Below are 20,939 nucleotides of genomic sequence, written 5' to 3'. Positions count from 1 at the left end.
TCTTTATCTATCATTGTATCTATTTCTCTATTTGTACCAAAAGTTTCATTGCAACAAGGAAGCAAGAGTTTTGCTGATATGTCCTTTCTTCAGATTTCATTGGACATATCTTTCCAAAGGATTTCAAACAATCAGCCTTGACTTCTTATTAGTGTGATTTGTTTAGTTGGATGTGCTCATCTCACCCAGTCATAACAGATAGGCTCACAACCCAGTCAAACTTGAAAGCAGCTTTTCTCCCATTAAACGTGAGAATTTAATACCTACACAAGCTAATAAATGATTACTTCTTTGTCCAGTAGCTGCGTGTTGGTCCATGAACTTAACTTTGTACAAAGCAGAATCTGCTTACACGCAGAATCATTAATCACTCACCAAGTAATCACCAAATCACTAACTCACCCTAGTATATGTGGCTAGAAGACAAATAGACAGGAGCATCTCAAAGTTTAAGAGACCCCCAAAATTCAGACCCTCCCTCCTTCTCCAAAAACAAGGGAAGACAAGGATGAAACGTTTTCCTTTGTTTGTGAAACATGTTGTTTCCGATTTGGAGTGTTTTCTCTCTCTAGTGTTCTCTTGCTTATGTGTTCATATTTTTCCCTCAGGTTACAACTGAACACACAGGTTGTGGCCATAGAATTCTTACTTTATTTTTAATGAAGACACTTATGAAGTGCTTCCTATGTGCTCAGCATCGAACACAAAAAGAAAGAAGTAATAGTTCCTGCTTTCAAGGAGCTTGTACTTTTACCAAGGAGACAGCATATCTAGGGGAATAGTGCTCTGGGAGCTCTAGGCAGCACCTAGGGAGAGTGCTCTGGTTTGGGAAGTCAGCAACCTGATCTAAGTGCCTTTCTGGTAGCAGGGGTCGTATTGATCTAACTGCTGCTTCAGACCTGGACGGAGGAGGGAGAAGTGGCAAAGAAGGTACCCAGGCAGGGGAAATGACAAGAAAATAGGGAGGTTGGAATATAAAGCTTGGTGGGGGCCAGCTAGAAATGGTGACTGCAATATACTCATGAAGCAAGTTTGAAGACTCCAGAAGCTCTGTTAAGGAGAATGCTTAGTTTCTTCCTACTTGGAAGGTTAATGCAGAGTGATCACTTGAGCATCCCTTATCAGGATTGATAATTTTTTGACTATAACTTGTTTTTTGAGGGGGCTGTTCTGTTGGGACCTGTGCAGTATCTGGAAAGCTGAAAGGCATCAGAGGGCCTGTCAGCAGGCTGGGACCCAGAACCTTAGTCCTCCAGACTCCCTGCCTAGAATCTCCCACACCTCTGGGTCCAGCCTTGTCATGGGGGCGTGGTGCCCCTGGTAGCACTACAGGCCACTTCAAAGCTAACGCAAGGTAAGACTGACAGAGCCTCTAGGTCTCCCCGGACAGAGAAGCAAGAACTCAGCCACTTTTGTGACCCCAGTCTACATCCCTGTAGCACAGTGTCAGGCCATGTGGATTGCCTTGTTAGGATGCTTCAGGCATTAGTATACACCGTCTGATCCATCCTTTATTTAATCACACCCTCCCTTGGATCATTTATGTACAAATTGGATATTGGATATTTATGCACAAATCTTCTTTCTCTATCAGATAGTAAGTTTCTTAAGCTGTGTCAAACATGTCATTTCATCCCCAGTGCCTTGCCCATAGGAGGCACTTAATGAATGTTAATAGAATTGAATTGATAGCTATAAGCTGGTGTATTATCAGTGTCTACAAGGGCAGAAGTACAGCAGTAGATCTGTGATGATCACTGTAGGAGAATGCTTAGCTTCCTGTATTGATAGTCCTGTCAATGCCCTGCAAACTGCAGAATGTTTCCTTTTTGCCATCCCAGACCAATCAGTGAATACTTACATGGAAAAGCACCAGTGAGATCTTTCCTTTTTTATTTTTAAAGCTTTTTTTTTCAAGATATATGTTTTCATATATTAATTTTCTAATTCATCCTTGTAAAACCTTGTATTCCAATTTTTTTTTCTCCTCTTCCCCTCCACCTCCTCCTTTATTGGCAAGTAATCCAATATATGTTAAACATGTACAATTATTCTATACATATTTCCATAATTATCATGGGGCCCAAGAAAAAATCAGATCAAAAAGGGAAGAAATGCAAATAAACCACAAAAAAAAAAGTGAAAATGTTATGTTATGATCCATACTTAGTCCCCACAGTCCTCTCTCTGGGTACAGATGGTTCTCTCCATCACAAGACCATTGAAACTGGCCTGTATCATCTCAGCAAGATCTTTCATAACATCTTTGTTAGTTCCCCGACTTATTATGTTTCCCACCTGCCCAAAGGTACTTCTGATTAGCTTCTGTGAGCTACTGTTCTTGTAGTGATATCAAACCATAACTTTCTTGGTAGAATGCAAACTTCCCGAGGCCAAGGTTTCATTTTTGTTTTTATATTCACAACCCCAAGCACAGTGCCTGCCATATAATACATATTTAATAAATGCTGGTTGATTGATTGATGGAGTCTCTTCTATCTGTCTCTCATATCTCACCATATCTGTCCAGCCCAAGTCATGCTTCATGTTCCAACATCACAATTTTCTTGTCATCTGCCCTGAATGGATGTACCTTCTCTGTCACTTATCCCTCCTCTTTCCAGGTCCAAAGCAGAAGTCAAATCAATGCTATTACTTCCACTAGATCTAATTTCAAATCTCAAAACTTAGAATCTTCAAATTTAGAGATAGAAAGGACTTTAGGGATCATTTAGTCAAGAGTGCTTTTTTAAAAAAATAATATTTTAGTTTTCCAAACACATATAAAGATAGTTTTCAACATTCTTATTTATAAAACTTTGTGTTTTATTTCTCTCTCTCCCTTTCCTACTTCCCCCTCCTCAAGACAGAAAGCAATCTGATAAAGTTTAAATATAAGCAATCCTTTTAAACATATTTCCATATTTGTCATGGGGCCCAAGAAAAAATCAGATCAAAAAGGGAAGAAATGCAAATAAACCACAAAAAAAAAAGTGAAAATGTTATGTTATGATCCATACTTAGTCCCCACAGTCCTCTCTCTGGGTACAGATGGTTCTCTCCATCACAAGACCATTGAAACTGGCCTGTATCATCTCAGCAAGATCTTTCATAACATCTTTGTTAGTTCCCCGACTTATTATGTTTCCCACCTGCCCAAAGGTACTTCTGATTAGCTTCTGTGAGCTACTGTTCTTGTAGTGATATCAAACCATAACTTTCTTGGTAGAATGCAAACTTCCCGAGGCCAAGGTTTCATTTTTGTTTTTATATTCACAACCCCAAGCACAGTGCCTGCCATATAATACATATTTAATAAATGCTGGTTGATTGATTGATGGAGTCTCTTCTATCTGTCTCTCATATCTCACCATATCTGTCCAGCCCAAGTCATGCTTCATGTTCCAACATCACAATTTTCTTGTCATCTGCCCTGAATGGATGTACCTTCTCTGTCACTTATCCCTCCTCTTTCCAGGTCCAAAGCAGAAGTCAAATCAATGCTATTACTTCCACTAGATCTAATTTCAAATCTCAAAACTTAGAATCTTCAAATTTAGAGATAGAAAGGACTTTAGGGATCATTTAGTCAAGAGTGCTTTTTTAAAAAAATAATATTTTAGTTTTCCAAACACATATAAAGATAGTTTTCAACATTCTTATTTATAAAACTTTGTGTTTTATTTCTCTCTCTCCCTTTCCTACTTCCCCCTCCTCAAGACAGAAAGCAATCTGATAAAGTTTAAATATAAGCAATCCTTTTAAACATATTTCCATATTTGTCATGTTGGGCCCGAAAAATCAGACAAAAAGGGGAAAAAAACACCAGAAAGAAAAAACAAAACAAGCAAATAAGTTAAAATACTATGTTTTGATCTACATTGATTCTCTGCAATTTTTTTTCTGGATGTGATTGGCATTTTCATCCCAAGACTATTGAAATTTCCTTGAACCACGTATTATTGAGGAAATATCCATCACAATTTAGTCAAGAGTTCTTAACAGCCTGGGGAAACTCAGGAACCCACTTCAGAATTATGTTTTTAAATAAATGAAATACAATACTATATCACAAAAGAACTGATTAAAATGTACAGGATAGTATGTAGTAGGAGACATGAAGTTGAGGGAAAGTGAATACTCTTGCTAGAGTTTCCAGCTCACAGCTATTCTGCAAGTTTGTAGCATTTTGAGTCAAAAGACACCTTGGATATGTATACATATATTGTATTTAACATATACTTTAACATATTTAACATATTGGACTACCTGCCATCTGGGGGAGGGGATGGGGGAAATTCGGAGGGGGAAAGTTGGAACAGAAGGTTTTGTAAGGGTCAATGCTGAAAAATTACCCATGCATATATCTTGTAGTTAAAAAGCTATAATAAAGAAAGAGAGAAGAAAAAAAAAGAAAAAAAGACACCTTGGATATCAAGAATTTGGGATGGGTACAAATCTACATTAGCATCCAAGTCCCTGGGAGAATGCATTGTTCTAACCATGTCAATGTGTATCTTCCCTTGGTTTCCAGTCCCTAGGAAATCAGCAAGGAGAGCCTTGCGCATCCCCCCCACCTCCCCTCCCCACATACATCTGTCTTTCTCTCACCCCTGGTCACCTTGTGTGCCCTTGCCATGCTTGGTGATCCCCCAATGGCTAGGGAAGAGGGGGCGTCTTTCAGTATTTATTGTGCTTTTGACAGTAAGTCCTACAGCTAAGGCTGTGACTCTTATGTGGCTCCTATCTGCTAGTTTACCTTCGGAAACCAAGGGGTGCTTGGAGAAGCCCTGTACTGGGAATGGAGTTACACTGAGCTCTCAGATCCCTTCTGTCTCCATTCTGTGATCCTATAACTTTCACACTGACTTTTCAACTGCAGTGTTGAAGAACTCTCCTTTTCTTTTACGCCACAAAAGGTCCACATTTTATCTCCGACTGTGTCCTGACTCAGTGTCACCTTATGAACAATAAATATGCTGACGCCGTCAATACTGGGCTTCTCATCTCACACAGGCTAAGATGTTTTTAATCAACATGGCCAAGATCTCACTTTTAAAGGGACAAGGGGATTATCGTTGCTTGAATGTACTTAAGACCTGTAGGTAATTCACACCGGAAAAAAAATGGGGTGAATTAGAAAGAGGTTCCTATTTGGAAACTGATTGTGATTGCAACTTGGCTCTGCCATTTCCTTGGTGTGTGACCTTATGTAAACTCCTCAGCTTTCTGAATGTTTAACCTGAGAAAGAGGGTCACAGGACCTTGGAGGGGGGATAGAGAGCTGGGTTTGAGTCCCTGCTTTTTTCCTTTGAACAGCTCATCTTACCTCTTCAGACCAGATTTTTCATCCATCTAGTTGGGAGATATGATCACATGGTTTAGAATGGTATCATTTGGGGACTAGAGTTCAAGTTATTTAAGTTCTCTGAGTGTTAGTTTGCTCATCTTTAAAATGGAACGTTAGACTCAGTGACTCCCATAAATCTTCATGCTTTTAATCTGTGATTTTCTGCTTCCTCCCTTCATATCCCTTTCAGCTCTAAGTTCTGCTCACCTCATCTATAAAAGGAATCAATCATATTTGTGTCAGCTATCTCACAGAATTGCTATGAGAATCAAATAAGAGAATGTGTAAAAAGCACTTTGTAATTGTAAAGCTTAAACTAACATCAGCAATTTACTCCTATTTATTATCCTCTCTCCTTGATTTAGAAATTTTTAAGACATACACAAATTCTGCATAACCACTAACACTTCTCACTTCTCTCCCCCATTCAGAGTTACTGATACTGGTTCAGAAAAAAAAAATAGAAGGGAAAAAGCACCTACTATGTGCAAATCATCATGCTAAGTGCTTTTATAAATATTATCTCATTTGATCCCCACAACCTTGGGTAACAGATACTATTTAATATCCCTTTTTATAGTTGGGAAAACTGAGGTGATAGAGTTTAAATATGTTACTTAAGGTTATATAGCTAAAAAGAACCTGAGGCTGGATTTGAACTCAGCAATGGTAACTTAGTCAAAATCAATGGTAACTTGTTATCATGGAGTTCTGTTCCCCATTTTTTGCTCCATATTGCATAGGGAAGAGATGTTTTAATAGTAAATCAAATAAAACTAGTGCCTGTGCATGGAGGGTTTCCTCTCCCCAAAGGGTCAGACACCTTTTGTCCCTGAGCCACTATTTTTGCTGCCCTCTGTAGGACAAGGGGAGGCTACCCGGTCCCCTGTGTGCACCCTGTCCTTAGGATCCTGCCCACCCATGTGTGCCTGCAGCAATGGGATTGTGGACTGCCGTGGCAAAGGACTCACCGCTATTCCGGCCAACCTGCCTGAGACCATGACAGAGATGTGAGTGATGGGCAAAGTGTTCCCGGGGAGGGAGCAGGCTGTAGCCAGGCTTGGCTCACGTCCCTTCTCTTCAGATCATCTGGGATAGCAGTCCCCTAGAACAAGAAGGTTTTTTTTTCAGATGGACTTGCCTTCTCAACTTAGGTCCATAGCACAATAGGGTCTGGGACCCTTTGTCCAGACAGGATATTGGAGCTGGAGGAAAGCTCAGATTCCTTGAGAGGCTCTAAGAAAGTATCTTATGACTTGTTTTTTTCCTCTATCAGGCATGTTCTGAGCACCTAACAAAGAATCAGGACTGTTGAGTTCCATTTTTAGCATATTAAAAGGATGGGGAGCACTCTCTTAATAACTCTAATGATATCTGCTTTAAGGCTCTTAATCTGTGAATGAGAAGGATACTGCTTACCTTTGGGAAATAAATACTATCCATATGGGAACAAAATGGAAATTAGGAGAAATCCTTAGAATGAGACCTTAGTAATGTGTCATGGTGGATAAAGGGGCAGGCTGGAGTTAGGATGCCCTGGGCACTCCTGACAGTGTGACCCTGAGTAAATCATGTAACCTCCCAATGTTCCAGGCAATTCTATGACTAAGTCACAAAATATATACTGATCTGCACTAGTACAAGCTTCCTTTTCAGAATTAGCTTAATAGTTCTTAGATTAAAAAAATAATCATAGCTATGGAGAGAGAGAGAGAGAGAGAGAGAGAGAGAGAGAGAGAGAACACTAATGTCATAGGTGATTGTGAGGTTCAAATGAAATAAAGGGTACAAAAAGCTTTGTAAACTTTAAAGGGCCAAATAAATGTGTTAGTTCCTGCTAGGATAATAGCCTTTCTTAGTCTTGTGACTATGAGCTTACAGTTAGAGGCTCAGGAAACATCTGTCCCAAAATGGTTTCCAAATGGGAACTGAGAGTGGGGTCATCCTATGCTGTCAGTTCAAATTGGGATAATAAATGTTGTCAAAAAACAATGAATTTCTGAGTTAGAAAAGATCTTTGGGGATTGCTCAGCTCCACCTCTCATTTCACAAAAGAGAAACTGAATTGCAGAAAAGGAAATGCTTGTAAGGTTATCTAGTGACAGAAAGGAAGCTTAGAACTGGTATGTGCTCCCTAACGAAGGGGTCTTCCCTCCAAGGTGCTCCATGTCTCAAACAATGGCAGCTCTCTCTGACACCATTTCCCACCCCTGAGGCTGCTGGCTCTAGGCTATGGAGCTGCTGCTGCCTAGAGAAAGCAACTGACATAGTGAGCAGAGAACTGGCGTCCTTGATTCTATCAGGTCTGTGACATGCACTGGTGCCATTTAGCCTGTTAGGGTCCTAGGCAGGTCCCTAAGATTTGAACGTTCAGGTGTGAATTGGAATCAGTAGAGGAAGTTTCTCATTAGGAGTTTCCTTGGCTGAAAAAGTCACAGCCGCTTCCACTCCCCATGAAAAGAGATTAGGATTAATTAAGGAAAATTGTAGCTTATGCAATTTATTACCCCCTTTAACTCAGCAGATAGACTAGTATATGGAGGCGAGGATGCAGAGCAAGGGGTTTGGCAAGTATCAGAGAGAAATGTCAGAGGGAATGCTCAGTTTGAGCCTCGGTCCCCAGTACGGAGCTTTCTTGGGGCTGGGCACCCAAGACCGAGCCTGGAAAACAGCTGTCATCAGGACTACTATCCTCCCACCCAGCCATCTCTTGGAGTCTGTTAGGAACGGCCCGTTCTGTCCTTTCTGGTGGGATTCAGGCTGATCTCCTGCAAGGTTCAGAATTCCCTATTCCTGCCTGGGGAAGAGGAAGCAGCAGGGGAGAAAAGTCTTGTGGTTAGAGTTCTAGACTTGGGAGCCAGAAAGATATAGATTTAATATCTGTGTCCTCCTAGGAGCTTCCATTTCTTCAACCGTAAAGAGAAGAGTCGGACTGGAGAACCTCTAAGGCTTCTTCTGGCTATAGATGCAGGATCCTCTGATCCTCTGAAGCCAGGAGCTGCCTTCTGACTGGGTTTCTGGACCCCCAGCTTGCAATAGGCTGGCAATAGGGTAGTTGAGAGCTTAGTGCTGGAAAGTGAAGGACAGGAAAGGGAACGTTATTACATTTTCCCATCTAGAAACTTTCCAGCTCAACCAGTAATGCCTTCTGGCTTTAGCAAGGGTTTTCTTTTTGATAACATATGCAACTTTAATTAGTTGTAAGTTGAAGCAATAGCAGCCCTGCTCCCCACGGCTTCCCCAGAGTCTTAGGATAGGGACTCTGGCCTTTGGGCCAACAACTCAATGGACGTCATCAGCTTCATCCTTTTGGACGAGCGCAGCTTATCACGCTGGGTAGATTCCCCAGGAGGGAAAAGATGGTGCCAGGCTGCTGGAAGAAGCTGCCTTCTGGCAGGGAATTAATTGGTAGTTGAAGTTCTCCTAGGTACTCAGCTCAAGGGTTTCCTGTAGACTGTGGAATCGGTCCTTAATTTTCCTATTTGTTTTTCTCTCTGCAGCCGGCTGGAGCTCAATGGCATCAAATCAATACCCCCCGGAGCCTTTTCTCCCTACAGAAAGCTAAGGAGGATGTAAGTGCATTCAGTCAACTAGTATTCTCCGGGTCCTGCCTGGGACTCATCCTATGACTTCTGTGTTTACATGGGGAGGTAGGAGAGATGGACAGGAAGGGCTGCAAACCTGGAAGTGAGCACAGAGCTGCCCATCTGGCTTTATAATACGTATTTCTCGGACACCACCACTTCTACCTTCATTGCAGTAGTTTGGAGCTAAGTCATTGACTCTCAATGGACAGCTATTTCCCTCTGATTCTGGAATATGTTGAGTCAGGATTAAGGGCTAAAGAAAGCATATAGAATACTGAGATGGAAGTAGACAAAGAATGAGACTGCTGTAGTGAGAGCCAATGTGGTGTAAAGGAAAATGGACTTGATATCAGAAGATTTAGATCAGGTACTTATTCACTATATGTAAGGAGCTTAAACTGCTTGTGACACATCTGGAAACTGAGGGGGTTTGATTAAATTACTTATAAAAGCCCTTTCAATTCTAGCAGCCCATGAGATTTCTGGATTCTCTTCTTAGCATTATTGTTTAATATATAATTCTTAGTAAGTTAGTGCTTTAAACTCTAGGAGGAAGTGTGGTGTGATGGAAAGAGCACTATAACTAATGTTGGAGGACTTGGATTCAAATTCCCATCTCTGACATTTACTATGTAACACTCAAGTTCTCTGGACTACCATGTCTTTATAAAAGAGGGTGGTTGGAATGGATGACCTCCACATTTATTTCTTTTTTCTTTTCTTTCTGTTCTTTCTATTCTTCCTTCCTTCCTTCCTTCCCTCTTCTCTCCCTCCCTCCCTCCCTCCTTCCTTCCCTTCCTTTCCCTTCCCTTCCCTTCCCTTCCTTCCTTTCCCTTCCCTTCCCTTCCCTTCCTTCCTTTCTCTTCCTTCCCTCCTTCTTTCTTTCCTTCCTTCCTTCCTTCCTTCCTTCCTTCCTTCCTTCCTTCCTTCCTTCCTTCTTTCCTTTCTTTCTTTCTTTCTTTCTTCTTTCTTTCTTTCTTTCTTTCTTTCTTTCTTTCTTTCTTTCTTTCTTTCTTTCTTTTCTTTCTCTTTCTTTCTTTCTTTCTTTCTTTCTTTCTTTCTTTCTTTCTTTCTTTCTTTCTTTCTTTCTCTCTGTCTCTCTCTCTCTCTCTCTCTGTCTCTCCCTCTCTCTTTCACAATCGGGGTTAAGTGACTTGCCAGGGTCACACAACTAGGAAATGTCTAGTGTCTGAGACCAGATTTGAACTCATGTCCTTCTGACTTTAGGGCTGGTGCTCTATCCACTGCATTACCTAGGTGCCCCCCCCCTCCATAACTATTTCAGCCCTCACTCCACGATTCTGTGACCCTTTATCCCATTTTCCTCATCAATAAAAGAGGGAAGACCATGCCTGCCCTATTTTATAATTGATAAACTATTTATGAAATGAAATGATAAAACAAGCCTAATGTACTTTTACTTTCTTAAAAGGGAGTATTTAGGAAGTGGAAAATATAGTTGTGAAGTTGATAAGCTCTCTCTCTTCTGTTTGGTTTCCAGAGACCTGAGCAACAACCAGATATCTGAGATTGCTCCTGATGCATTCCAGGGTCTCCGTTCCTTGAACTCTCTGTGAGTAACAGATGGGCTCTGAGGCTCTTGGCCCTGCCCCCAGCACCAGTTGGGGTTCCTGAATGGGACTGGTCCCTGGTGTCTCTCCTAGAACCCAGGTCACAGACGGACTAGGTGTTGGAGATGAAAGCAGAGTTAGGATTGCCAGGGACAGAGTAGGGGCAAGTGCCTCCCGTGCTGATGACTTAAGGAGAATTTCTGGCAGAAGTTTTGAGCTTATTGACACCATCAGTCCCAGCTAGGGGGTATTGGTAAATGTTTAAGAGACCTCTGAGAACTGTGATACACTTTTAAATTTAATTTGCATTATTAACATTTTCTTCATTGCTGCCTTAACTCTGAAGCCTTTGCTGAAGATTTTCCCAAAGTGGGATAGAGTTGCTGAAGCTTACTTCTGGAACCATCTAGCTCACTAGAGGACTGAGTCTTTCAGAAGAGTATTGGGAGTGTGATGAAGAAGGAGGAGCATTTTTAATAATTAAAAAAAATTTAATACACATTGCTTTATGAATCATGTTGGGAGAAAAATCAACAAAAGGAAAAAAAGGAGGAGCATTAAGAATAGTGCTTCCAGTGCTCTGGAATAATATGAATATGAACCTGCACTGCAGAAGTTTTTACCTTAATTCACATAGATTGTCACTGAGGACTATACACCTTCAAAATCCAGTGATCTTAAGTGAGAATAGAGCTTATGCTACAGCATGGTACATGATTCTTTCTCATTCCTTTTCAGAACATGCCTCTAATTCCGTATTTCTAGTATAGGACTAAGTAGAGAGAGCCAGGTGAGGGGAGAGTCTCCCTCTAACTTACTATTTCTGCTTTGTTCCCCAGTGTTCTTTACGGAAACAAGATCACAGACCTGCCCAAGGGAGTGTTTGGAGGGCTCTACACCCTGCAATTGCTGTAAGGACTATCAGCTTATGAACGTTCCTTTGGACCTTTCCCACAGGGAAGGGGAGTGACCCTACTTGGGGGCACGGCAAACTTTTCAGAAAATGCTCCCAGAACTAACCTCCTCCTCCTAAATATTTCAGTCAGAATGAGGAGGATGGAAGGAAGAGGCTTCATTTTTCTATCTCATCACAGCTAAATTAGGGGAGATTTTATCATGTTATATCATCAACCCAAAAGGATAACAAGAGATGGAAGAGCCTCTTAGACAGTTCAATGCTTTATGTAGAAGATGGAGCTAAGGTATCACTGGGGACAGGTGAAAAGCAGACCCAGAGTTAGCCAGTGGACGCCAGGACAATGAAGATTATGAAATAAAGCTTCTTTGTATAGCTCTGTCTCAGAGTAGAGACATGTATATTTTATGATGTTACCTTGAAACTTATGACTTGGATAAATTCTGATGACTATATGGGGATACAGTAATGGATACTCTTTAGGGTTTGGGCTGCTCCTTAACCCAGCTTCCTTACCTCAGCTATTTAAATTGCCAAATAGGACTTTGGGAATATGGGGAAGTGCTCGAGTGCATTCAAGTGCTTGAATGTAGCAATTTCAGTATTTTCCAATTTATCCACCCATCTTTTCATTCATTAAGTGTTTATTATATGACAGATTCTGGGCTAGAAAGTGGGATTACTGAGACAAAAAAGAAATTCCTCATCTTAGAGAAGTATACATCCCTTTGGGGAGAGGAAAAAAGGTAAAAGAAGAAATATGAAATAGACATACATATAAATATATGTGTATATAAAACATATAAATAATCTATAAATGTATTTTATACATATATATGCATATGTATATACCTATAAAATACATATAAAACAATTTTTGGAAGGTGGAGAATACACTAGCAACTGGTAGGATCAGGATACATTTTGGTGAATCAATGTTATAGACTCACATCTTGCAATCACATTATGATCTAAGCTCCAGTGTATAATTGTAGGACACTTTATAATCAAGAGGCAGACACATTCTTCGGTGGCTGATCAGTACACAGGAGTTAATAACTTTGCGACATAATTATCAGCCCTCTTTGTAGGCAGTGAAAACCCAGACTATTTCAAGTCCTACATCCCAGCAAGGACATCGTAGCCTTTATTTCTTGTCTTCTCTGCTACTTCTCTTCTTTATTCCACAGCCTTCTTAATGCCAACAAGATCAACTGCATCCGAGCTGATGCCTTCCAAGATCTCCAGAACCTGTCCCTGCTCTCGCTATATGACAACAAGATCCAGAGCCTGGCTAAGGGGACCTTCACCTCCCTCCGAGCCATCCAGACCCTGTAAGTAGCCTCTACTTTTCCTGTTAAGCTTCAAAGCCAAGAAAGTGTATGGAAAGAGAAGAAATTAGGGCTGGCTTTTTGGTTTCAGGCTTCGTCTCCATCCCTTGTGGCTTCCTGGTTGCAGAATCAATTTCTTCTTATTCATGAGGGAATGACCCACTTGTTTGATTGGTTGGTTATTGATAGCATATAGCAGGGGGAGAATTAAGCTAAGAGTTTACTCAGTGCCTGCCGTTCTGTGCCTCCTGTTGTAGTCCCTGTGGTCCTATTTAGTATTGAGGCAATGCATAGATTTTATGGAGCTTGCTTAACTGAAAAATGTGATGGATGATTCAGCCAATTTTTTTAGACACCTACTATATACAGAAGACTCTGATAGCTACTGGGAACGCAAAGATGAAAAATGATACAATTCTTGTCTTTCTGGGGCCTTGCCACCTCTTGTTTCCATCAACCACCTTTTCTTTGTTAAGTCATACCTGCGCAAGATGCTGTGTCTGAAGATCTTGGGGTAAAGGCTGGGATGGAGGTGTTATAGAGGGATTTCTGATTAAGGTACAGATTAGACTAGTTGACTACCAGAGTCCCTTGAAGGTCTGAAATTCTGTGATTCTCTGAAGGAAATTCACTTAAGGCAGGAATTCTTATTCTGAGGTACACAGTCCATGGATAAATTTTAAGGGATCTGTGGTCTTAGACAGGAAAAAATTAGAAATTTCTTTTCCTTCATCATGTTTTGACACTGGGTGTGGAGGGAGGTCCTGAAACCTTGCTCTACCCAGAGACTTAAAAGCACATTTCTCTCACTCAAACACAATCGGGCAAGAAAGAGTAAACCCTTGACTGGACAGTGCCTTTTGAATGCACACCTGGTTCTTTGTTATATGAGATAGCTCTTTGGGAGGGGTAGAGAGTGAAATTTACTGAGAGAAATTCAGGCAATTAAATAACAACAAAACACAATAATACATTTTTTAAATGAATGCACTCCTGGTTCTGGCTTAGCAGCCAAACAAAGGCTCCTCTCCTTCATGTGTTAAGCTTATTAGAAATCATGCTTGTACATGCTCAAGTTCACATGGGGGTTGTGTTAAGTAGAGCACACTTAATATGCTTGTAAAAACGGGCTTTCATTATCCAACCTCAGTCTTCCCCTACGTTTTAATCAAATGCTATTTGAAAATCAACAAATATTAAACTCAATGATATATCATATTCATTACACTAGTCAGTAAATGGTGTGACTAATGAAAATATGGCTTGTGGTAGAAAACTTTCTGTGAAATCCTGCTTCTTTTCTTCTCATATTTTCATCAAAGATCTATCTTTGACATGTGACATGGTCTTCTTTCATAAACAATTTTTTATAAGGACACGATGTGGGTTGATATCTTCTTGGTCACCATTTTTGGATGATGGTACTGTCTGTGATCTTTTCCATTTTTGAAATATTTTGAAAATCAGTCTCTGAGTGCTTTCAAAATTGTGTCACCTTCAATACAGATTTCTTCTGTATGTGTTTGATGTGGTCCATCTGCTCTTCCCAAATTCATCTTTTTAAATGCCATTTTCATGTCAAATTTCATTTTTCCTGTAGCAGAATACATACTTAGATATTCAGAGTCCAGATGAAGTGATTCTGCCAGTAACAGTGATGGGATCTGTCCCAGTGAAAATACTGGCACACCTGTTCTATTTCTTATCATTTTGGTCCAACTTCCGGTTTCATCGACAAATGCTTTTGGTTGGTTGGTTGTGTCCTTCATTCTCAAAGAGGACCAAAATGACATTATTAAAGTGGAATCAAGGTGCAGTGTGTCTGATTGTGGCTGATCGGTCCAATAGGAGCTTGGAAGATTCTATCACAGTCATAGACACAAATAGTCCATATGAACATTGGGAGTGGAGATGTCACTAAATTTGTGCATCTTGTGGTTTTTGTTTTTATTTTTTGAGCTACTGCAATTCTGTTTTATTCATAGATCACAGCACCTTCTTTGATGTGGGCATCCTGTGCCAGTGTCTCCTATTTCTCACCATAGAAGATTGTTCTTTTGGGATGATTCTGACTTTGTTTTCTTGCTAAGCTTTATTTTTTTTAAGGTTTCATTTATTTATTTATCTTCCATCTAAAATTTTATGAGTAAATTAAAGTTTTTATTTTGAGTTCAAAATTCTCTCCCTATTTCCAGGTCCTTTTCCAAACCCATTGAGAAAGCAAGCAATATAATACCCCTCATACATGTGAAGTCATACAAAACATATTTCCATATTAGTCATGTTTCATGCTAAGCTTTATGCAAATTCGTTTTCCCTTCCATTGCTTGTGGCTGTTTTATGAGCTGATTCTGCCTATTATCTACAATCTTTTTCTGAAACGTTTTATAAAGGAGCTTGTGTTCCAAACCAGTGTCGCCTTCGATTACCATGTCTTATGTGGCAAGAGGAACAAGGCTTTCCGACTGAGACAGTTTCTGGGCTCATTTGGCCTTATCTTTGTGCCAGATGTCTTACACTGGTCACACTTGTCTAAGAAATGATCATAATCAGAGCCAACATCTTTACTTTTTATCCATTTTGCAGAAAAAACCACTTTAAAACACTTTAAAAATGTTAAAGCATTACACAAATATATGTTAACCTTATATCCCACTTTTTTCTGTCAATAGCTTGTTTAAACAGGTTGGGTTGGAGTCTATCCCCTCTGCCTAGGATGCATTTCTTCCTTGTTTTTGCCCCATAGAATCCCTAAGTTCCTTTGAAGCTCAGCTCAAATATTACCTTCTACATAAGGCTTTTTCTGATTCCCTCAGCTGCTGATGCTCTTCTCTTAAAATTATCTTGTATTTATGTATTCATTTTATATAAATTTATATATATAATTATATATGTACGTGCTGTCTTCTCAGATTATGTTGCTTGAGGATAGAAATTGTTTAACTCTTTTTATTCCTAGTTCCTAGAATAGTATCTAGTACATAATAGATGCTTAATAAATGTTAACAATTGGTTGGAAGTATTACAATTGCATATAGTTTTTTTTAATCTTTGTTTTTCCAATTTGGTGTTGATTTTGCCACTTGTTAATGGTCTAACATAGATATATAATTCATTTTCTGTCTATTAAGGTCTAAGTAATTTTTTTCTATGCTTGTCATGTCCTTCATATTTTCTTCTTAAAGTAAGAATTCATAACATATAGGTATGAGATTTCTGAATAATTTGCAAGCCTTTGCCCACTTATTTTCTATCCTCTTGCCCTGTGCCCATTTTCATATTGAAGTCATTGAGGATTAAGACCTGTTTTGTCTTTGGTTTTGACTAGGTTTTGAGGATTTGTCAGGTTTTTATGGAATTTCTCAACTTAATCTTTGCAATAAACATTGGCTCCTAAGCGAAGTTCTCTTCATGGAAATTTATTTGCTTATGTTCATGGTTAGTGATGCTGTCTCTTGACTAAGTGTACCATGAATGGTGCTTCTTGTCTTTGAATGCTCAATGAAATTTAATGGTCTCCTCTATTAACCTCTTTGAGAAGACCTTAAGCTGCCTTTCCATTCTGTTATAACTTTCTTCGATGCTTAGTTTCATTGATAACCAAGAATGTTAATAGGGATATGCTTCAGTTTTTGGTCACTCACTGGACAAAGATTTCACATTTAAAGTTTTGGCGGTTTAGTTTTTGAAGATGCCTTAAAAAGCTTTTCTATGCATCTTTTTTTTTTCCTGCTTTGCCATGGTCACTGCAAAGGTGCATTATGTCTTTTTTCTTTGTTTCATGGTTTATTGTGGCAGAAGAACTTATTAGTGTACAATTTACTGATTACTTTCTCAATATTTAGCAAGGCTAGTCCTCAATCCCCAAATACATGTTTTCACCACGATCATACCTAGAGTCTTTTTATCTTGGGATAGAACTTTTGTGGAAGAATCTCTCTAGCTATCACTTATATTGATGATTTATTAAATATGATATATGTGATGAAGTACATGCAGATTAGAATTAGATTTAAACAAATACAAATACCCAAGTATAACTTCTATAGGACCATTGTTTAGCTTAAATCTGTCAGGTTTTCAGGACCAAGAAAAATTCATCTCAAATGGGCTTTCCCTTCATTTGAAGACATCCAGTCAACTTGTGCTGATGGCTTGAAGTTCTTTAAGTAGCCCTAATAGTCCCAGGGAAAGATTCATGTCTAGGAAAGCTTTCTGACAATACAGGCAAAACCCAAGATTGGCTTTCCATGAACTCTGATCAGCTCTTTGTTGCTTTTCCCGTCCATAATCAGGAATAGAAAAGAGAATTCCAAGGATCTGTAATTTTATCAGTTTGGACATTCCCCCTACTGATAAAGATTCTAGCCCCTCAGTAATTTAGTACTTGACCTTCAACAACAGCTGTAGTCAAAATAATAATATAAGATATCCACTTAATGCTAAGTCTCTGAATTTAGCTAGGCTAGTCCATAGACATACACAGTCTATAATAAGACTTCTGGAGAGGTTCTGTCAGAGCTAACTCTGCTTGCATAACTCTTGAAAACCTAGTCATTTCAACTCCATGTAGAAGCACGAGAATCAGACATCAGTGGAGGTTTTCAAAGCAAGAAAGAAATGTTTTCTCCACATAATTCTTTCTTGTGCTGAGCTTTCTGCCCTTTGAAGCTAGGTCTTGCATGAAATGGTTATTTGTATGCAATATTTAAGGTTATCCATTAACCATTCTTTTTAATCACACTAGTGGAAATTTTACAGCCTGCTTTTGCCACAGATCCAGGAAATTTAAAGTGAATATACTTCCCTGAAAACCCAGAATATTATATATTTCTGCTGAAATCTGTTCTGTTCTGAGTAGAACAGATTTCAGCAGAAATACATAGTGATTTCTCTTAAGACAGACCAAAATGGATGGAGTTAGACTATGAAAAGGCTGGTGCATTCAAGCATAAAGAAATATATCATAATGGAGGCTAGGGAGAGTTCACTTACCAGCCCCTACAATCTGTTGGATTTTCAAATAGATGTAAAATCTTCCCTGGAGAGAATCAGCAAACAGCTTCTTGGTAAAGGTCAGCAGCTGAAAATGGATTGTTAAAAAAAAATTAAACTGGATTAAAAGGAGGCAATTTTATATAATGAAAAGAATAGCAGATTGGAAATTCAAGACTTGGGTTCAAATCCCAGGTTGGGTAGACCTAATTAACTCTATGACCTTTATCAGTCAAATCTTTTCTCAGGACCTCAGTTTTCTCTTTTGTAAAATTTATGTGCTGTTTAAGATATATTAGGTTCCTTGCCATCTAGGGGAGGGGGGAAGGAAAGGGAAATTTGGAACACAAGGTTTTGCAAGGTTCAATGTCGAGAAATTATCCATGCATATGTTTTGAAAATAAAAAGCTTTAATAAAACAAGAAATAAAAAAATAAAGAAAATTCATGTGTTAAATGAGAGATGCTATGGTATAGAAGAAAAGAGCTGAATTTGTTGTACAAGGATCTGGGTTCAAATCCAGGCTCTAAGCATATTACAAGTAACTTAACCCATCTGGGTCTCGGTTTCCATATGTATAAAATGAGGAGGATTGACAAAAAGACCTTTAAGGCTCTTTCTAGTTCTAAATTTATAAATTCCTGATTGATTGATTGATTCTAGTTTTAAATCTATGATAAAAAGGAGATCTGAGTAACAGACAGTATTAAAAGACTTCACCTAAATTTTGGATGCTTGAGACTTGAATTTTATCTTTAGCTGTGTAAGAACTGGCAAATGTGATGAGATGGCCAGCAACATTGGTAGGCAGCCTGATTTTGTGTCAAGGGCCCTGATCTTTGAGTATTAAGCCCTAGGTCAGTCAATCAATCAACTGACAAGCATTTGTTAAGTACTTACTCAGTGCCAAGAACAGGGAGCACAACATATAAAAGAAAGCTGAAAAAAGTGGGGAGAGAAGATGCTGCTACTTGATGTCCAAAGGAGTTCAGCCAGCAGGGGAATGAAGAAATGGCTGGGCTGGTCATCCTTGTTAAGCGGAGGTACTGGGAGGAGCCTTCCAATCAGGGCATCAGGTGCTTCTGAGGTATAAATTCCAGGGTTGATGGGATCTTCCATATTTGGGATATTTCTGGGATAAGATGGAAAAGCCCAGAGGAGTGCAGCTTGGTAGGGCAGGCTTAGATCTGACAGTTAGGAACTATCTGATAAGTCATTTAACCTCTTTAAGACTTAATTTCTTCATCCATAAAAGAGAGATGATAATACTGGAACTGCCTACCTCATAGAGCTGCTGTGAGGAAAATGCTTTTTACAAATCTTTAAATACAATGTAAATTGGAGTAATTGTGTTACTAGGCAGTAGGAGGAAAAGTGCTGCTTTGAATTTTAGGTCAGGTAATTCACATCTTTTTAAAAGTTCAAAATTAGGTTGTTCTTTAGATCTGGGCTTGTTTTGGACAGGTCAGTTCAGTTAATCAAGCAGGGAACTCTTGAGGTGATCATGGGATTAATCCACCAAAGGACCAGTTATTTACACAGTGGACAGCCGTGTGGTCTGTGATGACCGACCATAAATTCTTAGTCTCAATGTGCTGTTTGAGAAATAAGTTTCTGGCCACTCAGGAGCCAGGTGGAAGGCCACAGATGGTACTTAGCAAACCCTCTGCCACTTCTGGGAAACACAAAGAGTTTTGTAAGGATTCTTACTGAGTGTCTATAGTATCTGTCTTGTACATAGGAGGAACTGATGCTGAATAAGATGAGTATAACCAAGAGAACATGGTACATGGCAACAACAAAACTATACGATGATCAATTCTGATGGACGTGGCTCTTGTCAATAATGAGAGGCCCATTCCAATAATCTTGTGATGAAGAGAGCCATCTGCACCCAGATAGAGGGCCGTGGGAACTGAGTGTGGTTCACAACATAGCATTCTCACTCTCTGTTGTTGTTTGCATTTTATTTATTTTTTTTCTGGTTTGATTTGATTTTTTCTGTGCAGCAAAATAATTGTATAAATATCTATGCATATATTGGATTTAACACATATTTCTATGATGTTTAACTTGTATTGCACTATTTGCCATCTAGGAGAGGGTGGGGGGAAGGGGGAGAAATTGGACAAGGTTTTGCAAGGGCTAATGTTGAAGGGTTGTCCACGCATATGTTTTGAAAAATGAAAAGCTTTAATAAAGAAAAAAATAATAGCATGTCCCTACCCATTCTTTACAGCTCATATCCTACCCTCTTCCACATCAGCTCCCTCACTATCCCCTCCTTTCACTCTCATCCCATATCTCTCAGCCCTCTCTGTCAGCTCCTTCCCTCTGCCTAGCACTTCCCATAATGCCCCCAGCCATATCTTGTCAGCTCTCTTGACCCCCACTACTCTCTCATTCCCATCAGTTCCCCTTCCCCATACCCATGGTTGAACAATGTCCTGCTACCCAACCCTGCCCAGTTTTTTTGCTTCTCTTCCGATCCCTTCTTTGACCTTCGTGGTTAACTAGGCTAGTTGGGAAGCCAGAAAAGTTCTTTTATCATTGTTTTTATTTTCAATTTATCTTCCCTTTGGAAAGGCACCTGGCTCAAAATCCGTTCATCTGTGACTGTAACCTGAAGTGGCTGGCAGATTTCTTACGCACTAACCCCATCGAGACCAGTGGAGCCCGTTGCGCCAGTCCCCGCCGTCTGGCCAACAAGCGCATTGGGCAGATCAAAAGCAAGAAATTCAGGTGCTCAGGTAACTATCTTTCTGTCTCCTTTTTTCTTGGAGTAATGGAATGGAAACCCAGAACTGTCTGGGAAATTTTAGGATTCAAGAATCAATAGAAGCAACCCCACATAGCCTTGCCCATCAGATTTCTTCTCTGATTTCTTGGGACTTCTAAGAACTGGGAACACACCAATTGTGTTCCTCCAATCCTCTAGTAGGAATGTTTTCTGTCACTTAAGCTGATATAATACTATGGTCATTGGGGCAATAGGGTTCTATTGGGTGGGACTGAAACTCATGACCCTGAGATCCTGGCCAGATCCTCTTATGAGACATGTTAAAAATCAATCCACCTGGGTGATTACCACCTAGCTGCATAACTTTGGGCAGGTGTTGCATTCTCTGGACCTTAGTTTTCTCATCTGTAAAATGGGAGACTTGGATTAGATGGCCCTTAAAATCCTTT

At 39.7% G+C, this 20,939-nt stretch overlaps 1 protein-coding gene across 6 annotated transcripts in view; it reads left to right on the top strand.

The window, feature by feature from the left end:
* SLIT1 (slit guidance ligand 1) overlaps positions 1-20,939 on the top strand; it is a 256,670-nt gene that overhangs the window by 180,444 nt on the left and 55,287 nt on the right. For all 6 annotated transcript variants that reach the window (XM_051981768.1, XM_051981770.1, XM_051981769.1 and 3 more), the window contains 6 exons: positions 6,213-6,360; positions 8,851-8,922; positions 10,439-10,510; positions 11,348-11,419; positions 12,615-12,758; positions 20,337-20,500. In XM_051981768.1, the coding sequence (XP_051837728.1) occupies positions 6,213-6,360; positions 8,851-8,922; positions 10,439-10,510; positions 11,348-11,419; positions 12,615-12,758; positions 20,337-20,500 (672 nt within the window). The remainder of the gene's footprint in view (positions 1-6,212; positions 6,361-8,850; positions 8,923-10,438; positions 10,511-11,347; positions 11,420-12,614; positions 12,759-20,336; positions 20,501-20,939) is intronic.

Source organism: Antechinus flavipes, chromosome 2 (assembly GCF_016432865.1).
Source record: "Antechinus flavipes isolate AdamAnt ecotype Samford, QLD, Australia chromosome 2, AdamAnt_v2, whole genome shotgun sequence".
Taxonomy (NCBI): Eukaryota; Metazoa; Chordata; class Mammalia; order Dasyuromorphia; family Dasyuridae; genus Antechinus; species Antechinus flavipes.
The sequence above is the reverse complement of the archived record's forward strand: the minus strand, read 5'-3'. Positions and strand labels throughout refer to the sequence as shown.